Below are 12944 nucleotides of genomic sequence, written 5' to 3'. Positions count from 1 at the left end.
GACTGTAAAAGCACTACCGAGGGCAGCCCGGGAGGCTGGGCGGCTTAGCGCCGCCTGCAGCCCGGGACGTGATCCTGGAGACCCGGGATCGAGTCCCACGTCGGGCTCCCTGCATGGAGCCTGCTTCTCCCTCTGCCTTTCTCTCTGTGTCTCTTATGAATAAGTAAAATCTTAATAACTAACTAACTAACTAACAACTAACTAACTAACTAACAACAACAACTAACAACAACTACTCCCGGGACCACGCAAACGCGCCTACAGGGTCCTGCGGCCAAGCAGCGAGGACTGCAAGGGGGCCTCGCGTCCGGAGCGGGCCCAGCGCACCGCGGCAGCCGGTGACCGGGTCGCGCAGCCCCCGCTCCCCCTGCACCGCGCGGGGCCTGGGAGCACCGACGCCGCGCGCCGCGGCCCCCGCACCCCCGCCCTCCGCCGCCCACGCCCCGTCGCGGGGGGCAGGGCAGGAGGCGGCGGCCCGCCCCGAGACCCCTACTTAAGGCGGCGCGCAGGGCCGGGCGCGGCGGGCCCCGCGGCTGGGAGAGCGGCGCCCGAGCCCTGCGCTGCGGGCTGCCCTGGGCCGGCCGGCGGGGCGGCGCTGTGGGCTCCGCGGGCTCCCCGACGCCGGCGGCTCCCGGCGGCTCCCGGCGGCCGCCGCTCTCCCCGCGCCCCGCCCCGCGCCGCGGCCCCGGGGTCCCCGCCATGCGCCCGGGCTAGCGCGCCCCCCCCCCCAGGCCGGTCCAGCTCCCGCGCCCGCTCCCGCGCCCGCCCCGCGCCCGCCGGCATGCTGCGCCCGCTGCTGCTCGCCGCGCTCTGCCTGGCCGGCCGGCCGGACGCCGCCCGCGGCTGCCAGCTGCCGTCCGAGTGGAGGCCCCTGAGCGAGGGCTGCCGCGCCGAGCTGGCCGAGATCATCGTGTACGCCCGGGTGCTGGCGCTGCACCACGAGGTGCACGGCCCGTACAACTACCTGCCGTGGCAGTACGAGGCCGGCGACGCGGGGCTCTTCTACTCGGCCGAGATCGAGATGCTGTGCGACCAGGCGTGGGGCAGCATGCTCGAGGTGCCCGCCGGCTCCAGGCTCAACCTCACGGGCCTGGGCTACTTCTCGTGTCACTCCCACACCGTGGTCCAGGACTACGCCTACTTCTTCTTCCTCAGGTGAGCGCCGCACCTCACCTCGGCCCGCGCCTCCTCCCGCGCCTCTTCGCGTCCCCCGCCCCCCTCCCCCCCCCCCCAGGGGCACCTGGAGCCAGCCCGGGAACTCCAAGGAATCCTGGAATACGCCTTGGGCAACTTTCCTTTTAACTCTCTATTCTCTCCTGCTCCGTGCGACGTCTGGACAAAGGTCCTGGGTGTATTCGGCTAAGGCCCCTGAAAAAACAGAAACCAGGGAGGATTTCTGGGCCGAATGCATCAAAGAGTGTTGCAGGCAAAAGCCCAAGGTGGTTTCCAGCGATCCACTTGGCTCCTCTTTTTATTCTTTTAGAGAGACCCCTAACTCTGGGAAATAAGCAAGGGGTAGTGGAAGGGGAAGTGGGCGGGGGTGCTGGGGTGACTGGTGATGGGCAATGAAGGGGGCACTTGGCGGGATGAGCACTGGGTGTTATGCTATACGTTGGCAAATTGAACTCCAATAAAAAAATAAAAATAATCGGATTCACTGGGAGTAGCTTGGGATGGTGAGGGCAGGGGCACCAACTTTCAAGTCAGACTGTTGTTGGAATTCCAGCTCTGCCCTCCCTGTGAATTTTTGAACAAATTGTGTTGGGAAGAACCTCAGTTGCCTCCCTCTCTCGCCACGCGGGAAACCAGGTTGGTTGAGATGAAAACACAGTGAAGCCGCAGCACACCTGTGCAGGTGAGCTAAGGAAGGCCCAGTTCCTCTTTGCCGCACCTGCTTGAATGCCAAGTTAGGGATGGTGAGGCGTGCGGCCCAGCTGTCCCTTTGTTTCACCCCTTGTCCACCACCAGCAGATCTCAGTGCCTGGCTTTTCAAAATAGCAGAGATTTAGGTGGGGGGCCTGCTGGGGAGGAGGACCTGGCTCCCAGTGCTTTGAAGAGTCTAGGTGAAGCAGGCAGGAGGCCCCCTCCGACTGGAGACCCCTGGAATCTTGTCAAGTTCCATGAAAGTTGGCCTGCAGTCAAGATGGAATTCACGCGTGTGAGTTCAGTCAATGGGTTTGAAGTTTGAGATAGAGAACAGCAGGTGGAACCCTAAATGCATTGGCTGCCGCCGGTTGAATTAGAGTGCCCTAGAGCAGCTGCGAGAAACGTTGACCTGGAATGTTACCTACATATCTAGCTAGTGAGTGAGTGAACCCACAGTCCAGACTGGCAGTGGCTCTAGTCTCCCCAGTCCGGGAAGCAGCGACGAGGACCTTTGGAATGACCATGCCCTCAGTCTGCAGATTCACTTTTAGCTCTTGAGATTTCACACGAGCCTGAACAAGAAAACCATAAGATCCACCCGGGGACGTTCGTAAGCTCATGGCAACACATGTTTTCCATATTGGAGCCAGAACCTCTAAGTTTAGAATACATGGCGTGCTTTGTGTTGGCTTGGGCAGTTTGCTGAGATTATGTTGTGGTTCCCCCCCCCCCTCCTTTTTTTTTTAAATTGCTGGGGAAGTATAGTTTCTAAATAAAGTCAGCAAGGAGTGAGGTGATACAAAGAAACTCAGATTTCTCCTGTTTTTCTTGAGGAAGGATACTGAGAACCCAGCTATAAAGCTACTAGTCGCTGAAACTTTATTTTCCGAAGAAAAAAGCTGGAGAACTTGAGCAGACATTATATTTTCCTGATTTTTATCATGAAAGAGCTTTGTCCAGTGGCTCTGTGGTGGTCAGCCAGCCCTTTCATCTTTCCCTCTGACATATTTACAGAAAGTTTAGGGCAGAAATACAGAGTCCACTGGTAGTCTGACAGATTTGCATTTCACAGGGCTGTGTTGCCCTGAAGTGTGTTAACAACGGCATACAAATCATTCCTCCCCTGTTATTCTGGGACCTGGTGAGATCAGGACAGATTCTGGGCAGTGTCACAGGGAAAAGTGGCAGTGGAGGCTCACTGGTGAGTCCCTATTTGTGCTGGAGGATAACTTCTCCCTCTCTTCTTTGTACGTGATTTCTTTATCTTTCCAACAGGCTATTTATTCTTAGCTCTATGAAAATGTTGATGTCTATACTGCACTTGCTCTATGCCAGATACTTTATCTAATGCGGTCCTTGCACCACCATCATGGTGGTGGAGTAGCGACTGGAATAGTGAAGCTTAGATAATCCAGGAAACTCCTCTCCAATCAGATACGTGACAAGTAGCAATGGCAGGATTCGAACCTCGGTCATTATAACTGGCTTTCATTTCCTTTGATTGAGAAACAAGGAACACTGTGAAAAAGTAGGCCACTTGGGAGATATACAAGTAGACAAACACATCTGCACAACGTCCCTCCCCCGCAACCCTTCACCCAAACTCCCCTTTTGGAAAACCTTAAGGATAGACTCCTGTAGGGTGAGGCAGAGAAACACTTAGAAACTCTCTAACGAGAGTCCTGTGAGACCTAGTTGTGTAATGGCAAGATGGTCCGTCTTTACAACTCTTGATTAAAGCTGGTATACCCTATGGCTGTACAGCCTACAGTTCTGCTTTTTTCCCTCTTTGTTCCCATTAGGATGGATGAAAACTATAATCTCTTGCCTCACGGAGTCAATTTCCAAGATGCCATCTTTCCAGACACTCAAGAGAACAGAAGGATGTTTTCCAGCCTTTTCCAGTTTTCGAACTGTTCTCAAGGGCAGCAACTGGCAACTTTTTCCAGTGACTGGGAGATCCAGGAAGACAATAGGGTAAGAATTGACTGTTCCCTTGTCACAGCGAAATAATTGAATAACTACGTCTTGTCTGAATTTTGTGACTAAAGGAGTCAAGAGTACTCTTCCAGAAGCCCAGACCATTCCCATTCCCCTGGCATTTAAACAAACAAACTTCTCATAAACTAATTAAATTCCTGAGACTTTACTAGCTGGTATGGGGTTCCTCAAAAGTGAGAGAACAGATTGAATGAAGGTGGGCACCTATCCTCAGTTTCTCCTCCTGTAAAATGGGAACAAAGTACATCATAAGGTTGATGCAGTATGATTTACCTATGTAAGAAAAAAAGGTAAAAAAATATGTAAAGCCTATAACATAGTGCGTGACAGAGTAAGTACTCAGTACATGAGAGCTGTTATGATTATTATATCATTTCTGTTATTGATAGCATAAGGCTCTAGGGAATCTTCTAAGGGAGAAGAGAAAGTCCTCCAGGAAATGGTTGTCCTAGCTAACCCTTCCACGATTGTTAACTCTAGTTGTGAAGACCTGGAGGCACAGGGTGGCCAAAGTAGTGTGGAATGTAAGGGTTAAGATAATTTGGGGTATGAAAATGTAAAAGAGATCTGCCCATATGGGACAGATGTCAGAGTTGTGGGGAGATTTTGAAGACTGTCGCTCTCCCAGATGGCACTGCCTTACTCAAGCTGGGATGACTGAAGGACCAGATCAGTAGAGGAGGTGGCCCAGGCCATGTCTCCCATGTTTTTAGGGCAGTGTGACAGACTGCTAGGAGTGTTCTGATGGGGGGAGGGTGTAGGTATCTCATGGGACAAGGACTATTTTTATGGGTTGATGAACTGATTTGCACATGGTAAGTGGCTCACGTGGGTCCCACATCTAGAAGTGTAGAATGGTAGTCAATAGAGTTTCTCTTCCACGTCTGATGCCTACCCACCTGGTTCCCACCTACCCTTTAAACAAAGAGTTACTGTTCAATGAGTATTTTCATCCAACAAATAATTCAAACTTGTGTTATTTATGGTCTCCTTTGACCCAAGTGGCAGCCCACTACGCATACTTGGCTATAAGTTGCCTTTATTCACAAGTAGATCTTGAAGATCTTTCTATATCAGTGTAGATGAAGTTGCCTTAAATGGCTGCATAACATTCCATTGAGTGCATGTATCACAATATATTTAATCAAGTCCTCTGTTAATAGGTGGTTAGCTTTGTTTCCAGTATGTTGCTGTTACAAAGTGTGTGGACATATATGACATTCGACATCAGTTTGTGGGACTGCAGAGTCCAATCTTTAGCAAATACTGTATACCTACTATAAAGCAGCTACTGTTTTAGATGTTAGTTTTTCAATATTGAGCAAAATACAAAGCCCCTGTTCTCCTGAAGCTCATAGTCCTAGTGTTGGTGATTGACAGAATCAAAAGACCCCATTAATGATCTCATAATTTTAAATGAAAACATATGCTTCCCCCCCCCAAAAAAAAATCAGGGATTCTGACCTAGACTTAAGGGTAAAGAAAGCCTTCTCTGTTGAATTGATACTGAAGCTAAGATTTGATGGATGAAGAGGCATCCTAGTTAATGCTGGGATCAGGGAGATATGAGAGCAGTCCAAAGAATCTGGAAAGTTCCTGTGGCAGCACAATGCATGATGCCTTTGAGGGAATGAAAGAAAGCTCCTTGGCTGGAGCAAAGGGAGTGACTGAGGAGGATGGGACAAGAGCTTGAGTTGGGGCCAGACCTAGTGAGGATTTGGGCTTTGTCCTAACTGTGATGGGAAACCTTTTATGTTGTGAAAGGAAGGGGAACAGGATCAAGTTTACATTTTGAAAAACCTACTGGGTTGGAGGGAATTCAAGTGATGTGGTGAGAACAGGAAGTGGTTATAAAGCTCCCAGGTAGTTGCTGGACTATGTAGAGGCAGTAGGGATGGAATAAAGTGGACAAATTTGAGAGAGATTTAGGGAATAAGATTAGGTGTTCCTGATGGTTTGGTCACAAAGAGGTAGAGGAGGGTCAAAGCTAACTTCTGTGTTTCTGGTGCGTGAGCTGCATGCCAGGACAGACGCTGAGAGATGTGAATAGGAAAGGTTTGGTAGGGGAATTCAGGTGTTGGATGCTGAACGTACAGAGTTGAGGGGTTCTTGAGCCATCTGAGTCATTTTGAGCCAAGTGAGCTCTTGAATAGGGGTTGAATCCGTAAGTTTGGAGCTTTTTAGAAGAGCTCTAAGTGGAAAATCGACCTTTGGGACTTAACAATAATTCAGTGTCGTGAGACTGGATGTGAATGAGATTTTCAGGGATTTTCTGCACATAGGGAGAGCAGAATATAGGCCCTAGAGTAGGACTGAGCCTTGTGGAATGCTAACAATGGTTGAGAAGGAGCATTCAGAGATGTAGAGGGAAAGCCCAGAGGGTCAAGGATACAGAGTGTTTCTAGAAGGACGCGTGATCTTCAGAGCCAAAAACTGTTGCGAAGTCAAGTAAAATGATGACGGAGGAGTAAGCTCTCTTAGGTGACCTAAATGAACACATTTTCCATAACATGAGGGAGTAAGGTGGTGGGGCATGAGTGAGGGTAGACAACTCATCAAGGAGTTGAAGTTTGCCTGTGGATGGTTTCATACATCTAAGGCTGCAGGTGAAGGGGGTAGAATAGTTGAGGGAAGGGGTTTTGTTGTATTTAAAGATGGCAGCCATCCTGTTCACACCACTTGGTCTCTGTTTTCCTGCTATTCAGACCCTGCCTACTCAGGTTGTCCAAACTACCCAAGGGCAGGGATAACTATTTTATTTACTGTTGTAGGTTTGGTGCACCCCTTTATGGGTTTTACACATTTGTTACTTAGACATCCTGTCTCTCATCCAGAAAGACAGGATGCCTAAGTAAGCAGAAGCCTTCTGTCTCATTTTCTACATTAATATCAAAAATCCATATGCAGTAAAATTGACTCTCTTGCATATGCTGTTAAGAGTTGTGATCATACAACCATGCGTATTTATCAAAACTATAACCCAGTGCCTGAAAAGTACCATCACTGCAAAGAACCTCCCTTCTTCCCTTTTTTGGTCAGACCCTTTCCTAACCTGAACTCATGGGGTCTACTGATATGATCTCCAACACTGGTTGTGCATTTGCCAGAGTGCCTTATGAATGGACTCATACAGTATGTTGCTTTTTTTTTTCCTTTCGATTGGCTGCTTTTACTTAGCATGATACATTTGATAATTGTTTTGTGTTCATTCGTAGTTCACTTTATTTTTAGTTGCTGAGTATTCCACTGTAGGGATGTACCACAGTTTTATTTATCCAGTTGTCAGTTGAGAGAGATTTAAGTTGTTCACAATCTTAGGCTACTAGACCTAAAAGACCCACGTACAGGTTTTGGTGTGCACATAAATTTCAGTGTGTCTTGGGTAAATACCTGGGATGGGTTTGCTGGGTCATAAGGTAAGTGTATGTCTAATTTTGTAAGAAACTGCAAAATTCTTTTTGAGAGCAGCAGTAATGTTTTGGATTTGTATTAGTAATGAATGAAAGCTCCAGTTCTGCATCATCGTCAGTACTTGGTATGGTCAGAAAAAACAGACATGCTGATAGGTGTGCGGTGGTAACTCATTGTATATGTGTGTGTTTGGTTTGTTCTTAGATTCCACATGTAAATGAAATCAGACAGCAATTGTCTTACTCTGTCTGATTTAGCATAATGCTCTCAAGGTCCATCCTTCGTCCATTGTTGAAAATGACGGGGTCTCCTTTTTAAAGGCCAAATAATCTTTGTGTGTATACATACCACAGTTTCTTTTTCTCCCCAGATTCTTTTTTTTTATAAATTTATTTTTTATTGGTGTTCAATTTGCCAACATACAGAATAACACCCAGTGCTCATCCTGTCAAGTGCCCACCTCAGTGCCCATCACCCAGTCACCCCCACCCCCCTGCCCGCCTCCCCTTCCACCACCCCTAGTTCGTTTCCCAGATTTAGGAGTCTTTCACGTTCTGTCTCCCTTTCTGATATTTCCCATTCATTTTTTCTCCTTTCCTCTTTATTCCCTTTCACTATTTTTTATATTCCCCAAATGAATGAGAACATATAATGTTTGTTCTTCTCCGATTGACTTACTTCACTCAGCATAATACCCACCAGTTCCATCCACGTGGAAGCAAATGGTGGGTATTTGTCATTTCTAATGGCTAATATTCCATTGTATACATAGACCACATCTTCTTTATCCAGTCATCTTCTTTATCCTTTCATCTGCCATTGGGCATGGAGGTTGTTTCCTGTCTTGGCTATTGTGAAAAATGCTGCACTGAACAGGGGAGTGTAGATAAGTCTTCAAGGTACTGATTTTATCCAATTTGGGTTTATACCCAGAAGTGGGATTGCTGGATCATCTGGCAGTTCTGTTTTCAATTTTTTAAGGAACCCCCATACTGTTTCCCATAGTGGCTGTATCCATTTACATTCCCATCAGCAGTATATGAGGGACCTACCTCTTCTCCACATCCTTGCAACACGTGGTATCTTCTAGTTTTTGGGTAATAGCTGTCCTAACAGGTGCAAGGTAATAAATACCTCATGGTGCTTTTGGTTTGCATTTCCCTGATGATTAGTGATGTTGAGCATCTTTTCATGTGTGTTGGCCCTCAGTATGTCCCTGGAAAAGTGGCTAGTCAGGTCCTCTGCCCATTTTTTAAAATTTATTTTTTATTTTTATTTTTTTAAAAAGATTTTTATTTATTTATTCATGAGACACACACACACACACACACACACACACACAGAGGCAGAGACACAGGCAGAGGGAGAAGCAGGCTCCATGCAGGGAGCCCGATGTAGGGACTCGATCCTGGGTCTCCAGAATCTCAGGCACTGGGCCGAAGGCTGCACTAAACCGCTGAGCCACCCGGGCTGCCGTGCCCATTTTTTAAAAAATTAAATTTCAATTGGGTTAACATATATTACCAGCTTCAGGGGTAGAATTTAATGATTTATAAGTTGCATAGAACACCCAGAGCTCATTACATCAAGTGCCCTTCTTCATGTCCATCACCCAGTTACCCCATCCCCTCCCCCACATCCCTTCTAGCAGCCCTCAGTTTGTTGTCTATGGTTAAAAGTCTCTTATAATTTGTCTTATTTTAATTTTCCTGCTCTTCCTCTATGTTCATCTGTTTTGTTTCTTAAATTCCACATATGAGCGAAATCATATGGTATTTGTGTTTCTCTGACCATTTTGCTTAGCATAATACCTTCTAGTTCCATCCACGTCATTGCAAAATAGCATTATTTCATTCTTATCTAAATAAAATTCTATTCAATTCCACACACACACAGAACCTACACCTTTTTCCATTTGTCTGTCAATGGACATCTGGGTTCATATTTTGGCTATTGTTGATAATGCTGCTATAAACATTGGGGTGCATGTGCCCCTTCAAATCCCTAATTTTATCTCCTTTGGATAAATACCTAAGAATGCAAGTTGCTGGGTTGTAGGGTAGTTCTATTTTTAACTTTTTGAGGAACCTCTGTACTGTTTTCCAGAGTGGCTTCACCAGTTTGCATTCCCACCAACAGTGTAGGGCGGGTTCCCTTTCCTCCGCATCCTCGCCAACATGTTGTTTCCTGAGTGGTTAATTTTAGCCATTCTGACTGGTGTGAGGTGGTATCTCCTTGTAGTTATGATTTGGATTTCCCTGATGCTGAGTGATGTTGAACATTTTTTCATATGTCTGTTGGATGTTTGTCTTACTTGGAGAAATGTCTGTTCATGTCTTCTGCCCATTTGTTGACTGAATTGTTTGTTTTTTTGGAGGTGTTAAGTTTGGTAAGTTCTTTATAGATTTTGGATACTAGCTCCTTATCTAATATGTCCTTTGTGAATATCTTCTCCCATTCCAAAGGTGCCTTTTAGTTTTGTTGATCGTTTCCTTTGCCATCCTCTATTTTTAAATCAGATTATTTTTTTTTTCGGTGTTATGGGGGTTCTTCATATGTTTCGGATATTAACCCCTTATTGGATATATCCTTTGCAAATATCTTCTGTCATTCAGTAGGTTGCCTCTTCAGTTTGTTGATGGTTTCCTTCACTGTGCAAAAGGCTTTAGTTTGAAGCGGTTTTAATTTCTGCTTTTGTTGTTTCATTTTAATTTCTGCTTTTGTTGCTTTTGCCTGAGGAGACTTATGCAAAAATCTACTCAGACTAATGTCCACAAGTTTACTGCTTATGTTTTCTGTTAGGAGTTTTATACTTTCAGGTCTTACGTTTACAGTTTTTAATACATTTAGAGTTTTTGTATGTAAGAAAGTGGTCCAATTTTATTCTTTTCTTGCAGCTGTTCACTTTTTCCAACATTATTTATTGAAGAGACTGTCTTTTCCCTATGGTATATTCTTGTCTCCTCCTTTGTAGATTAATTAACCCTATGTATGTGGTTTATTTCTGGGCTTTCTATTCTGTTCCTTTGATCTCTGTGTCCTTGTGCCTGTACCATAATGTGTTGATTACTGTAGATTTGTAGTGTAGCTTGTGATGTGGGAGGATGATACCTTTAGCTTTGTTGTTCTTTATCAAGATGGCTTTGGCTATTCATGGTATTTTGTGGTTCCATATAAACTTTAGGATTGTTCTATTTCTGTGAAAAAATGCTTGGTATTTTGATAGGGATTACATTGAATATATAAATTGTTTTGAGTAGTATGGACATTTTAACAATACTAATTCTTCCAAACCATGAGCATGGTATGTCTTTCCATTTGGGTCTTCAACTTATTTCATCAGTGCCTTATAATTTTCATGGTATATATGTTTCACGTTTTTGGTTAAGTTTATTCTTAGGCATTTTATTATTTTTGTGCAATTGTAAATGGGATTGTTAATTTCTATTTCTAATAATTCATTATTAGTGTATAGAAATCCAACAGATGTCTGTATATTGATTTTATATATTAGGGTTTCCTATATTTAATGTCCTATCATTTGCACATAGAAACCATTGTTTTTCTTCCATTCCAATTTGGATGCCTTTTCTTCATGTCTAATTTCTCTGGCTAGGACTTCCAGTACTATGTTGAATAAAAGTGATGGCAGTGACTATAACCTTGTCTTGTTCCTGATTATTATAGAGGATAAGTTTTCAGCTTTACATTGTTGGGTGTGATGTTACCTGTGGTTTTTCATACATGGTCTTTATTATGTTGAGGTATGTTCCTTCGGAACTCACTTTGTTGAGTTTCTTTATCGAAAATGGATGTTGAAATTTTCTTAAATGCTTTTTCTGCATCTATGGCAATAATCTGGTTTTTATCCTTCATTTTGTTGAGGTGCATTATCATGTTGATTTTTGTGGTTGTTGGGTCATCCCTGGAATAATTCCCACTTGATTGTATTGAATGATCCTTCTAATAAATCTTTGAATTTATTTTGTTGAGGATTTTTGCATCTATGTTCATCAGGAATATTGGCCTATAATTTTTCGTAGTATTTTTGGTTTTGATAACAGCAATCCTGGCCTTGTAGAATGTATTTGGGAACATTAAGTTGTTTGAATAGTGTGAGAAGGATAGCTATTAATTCCACTTTAAATGTGTAGTAAAGGAGATCTCTGGGGGGCTCAGTGGTTTAGCGCCTGCCTTCGGCCCGGGGCGTGGTCCTGGAGTCCCAGGATCGAGTTGGGCATCGGGCTCCCTGCATGGAGCCTGCTTCTCCCTCTGCCTGTGTCTCTGCCTCTCTCTCTCTCTCTCTCTCTCTCTCTCTCTCTCTCTGTCTCTCATGAATGAATGGATAGTCTTTAAAAAATAAATAAGGGATCCCTGGGTGGTGCAGCGGTTTGGCACCTGCCTTTGGCCCAGGGCGTGATCCTGGAGACCCGGGATCGAATCCCACGTTGGGCTCCCGGTGCATGGAGCCTGCTTCTCCCTCTGCCTGTGTCTCTGCCTCTCTCTCTCTCTCTCTGTGTGTGTGTGACTATCATAAATAAATAAAAATTAAAAAAATCTTTAAAAAAATAAAAATAAAAAATAAAAGTCTGGTAAAATTCACTGGTGTTAAGTGTCTAGTTCTGGAGTTTTGGGAACTTTTGATTACTAATTCAATTTCTTTACTAATAGTCTGTTCAGATTTTACATTTCTTCCTGACTCAGTATTATGTTACTATGTTTTTAGGGATTTACCTGTTTCTCTTAGGTTTTCCAATTGGTTGGTATGCAATTGTTGGTAGTCTTTTATCACTTGTATTTCTGAAGTGTTAGTTGTAACTTCTCTTTTGAGTGTGAATCTGCTCTTTTTTTTTTCTTGATGATTTGTTTAAAGATTTATCAGTTTCAAAAAACCTGATCTTATTTTTTTTAATCTTCAAAAAGCCAGTTCCTAGATTGATCTTTTCTATTGTAATTTTAATCTGTATATCATTCATTGCCTCTCTGATCTTTATTTCCTTCCATCTACTAACGTTGGGCTTTGTTTTTCTTTTTCTAGTTGCTTTAGGTGTAAGTTTAGATTGTTTTGAGGTTTTTATTTTGTTTTGTTTTCTTTTGACAAAGGCCTGTATAACTATAAAACTCCCTCTTAAAACTACCTTTACGGTGTCTCAGAGATTTTTGAACAATTTTCCATTTTCATTCATCTCCAGATGCGTTTTGATTTCTTTTTTTTATTTCTTCCCTGGGTAAGTAGCATATTGTTTAGCCTTTTTATGTTTGTGTTTTTCCAGTTTTTTTCTTGTAATTTCTAGTTTCATACCTTTGTGGTCAGAAAAGGTGCTTGATAGGAATTTAGTTCTCTTAAATTTATTGAGACTTTTTTTCCTTTTAAAGATTTTTATTTATTTCATTCATTCATTCATTCATTCATTCGAGACAGAGAGGCAGAGACACACACAGGCAGAGGAAGAAGCAGGCTCCCTCTGGGGAGCCTGATGTAGGACTCGATCCCAGGATCCCGGGATCATGACCTGAGCCAAAGGCAGATGCTCAGTCACTGAGCCCCCCAGATGCCCCTAATTGAGACATCTTTCATAGCCTAACTTGTGATCTATCTTGGGGCATGTTCCATGTGAATTTGAAGAGAATGTGTATTCTGCTGTTGGATGAAATGTTGCATATGT

General features: G+C 44.3%; 1 protein-coding gene across 1 annotated transcript in view; it reads left to right on the top strand.

The window, feature by feature from the left end:
- Positions 1-720: 720 nt before the first annotated feature.
- CCDC3 (coiled-coil domain containing 3) overlaps positions 721-12944 on the top strand; it is a 118031-nt gene continuing 105807 nt past the window's right edge. The window contains exons 1-2 of the mRNA XM_055330976.1: positions 721-1155; positions 3669-3843. Of these exons, the coding sequence (XP_055186951.1) occupies positions 782-1155; positions 3669-3843 (549 nt within the window). The 5' untranslated portion in view covers positions 721-781. The remainder of the gene's footprint in view (positions 1156-3668; positions 3844-12944) is intronic.

This window comes from Nyctereutes procyonoides, unplaced genomic scaffold (genome assembly GCF_905146905.1).
Source record: "Nyctereutes procyonoides isolate TBG_1078 unplaced genomic scaffold, NYPRO_anot_genome, whole genome shotgun sequence".
Classification (NCBI taxonomy): domain Eukaryota; kingdom Metazoa; phylum Chordata; class Mammalia; order Carnivora; family Canidae; genus Nyctereutes; species Nyctereutes procyonoides.
Note: the sequence above shows the minus strand (reverse complement) of the source record. Positions and strands in the feature narration are given on the sequence as shown.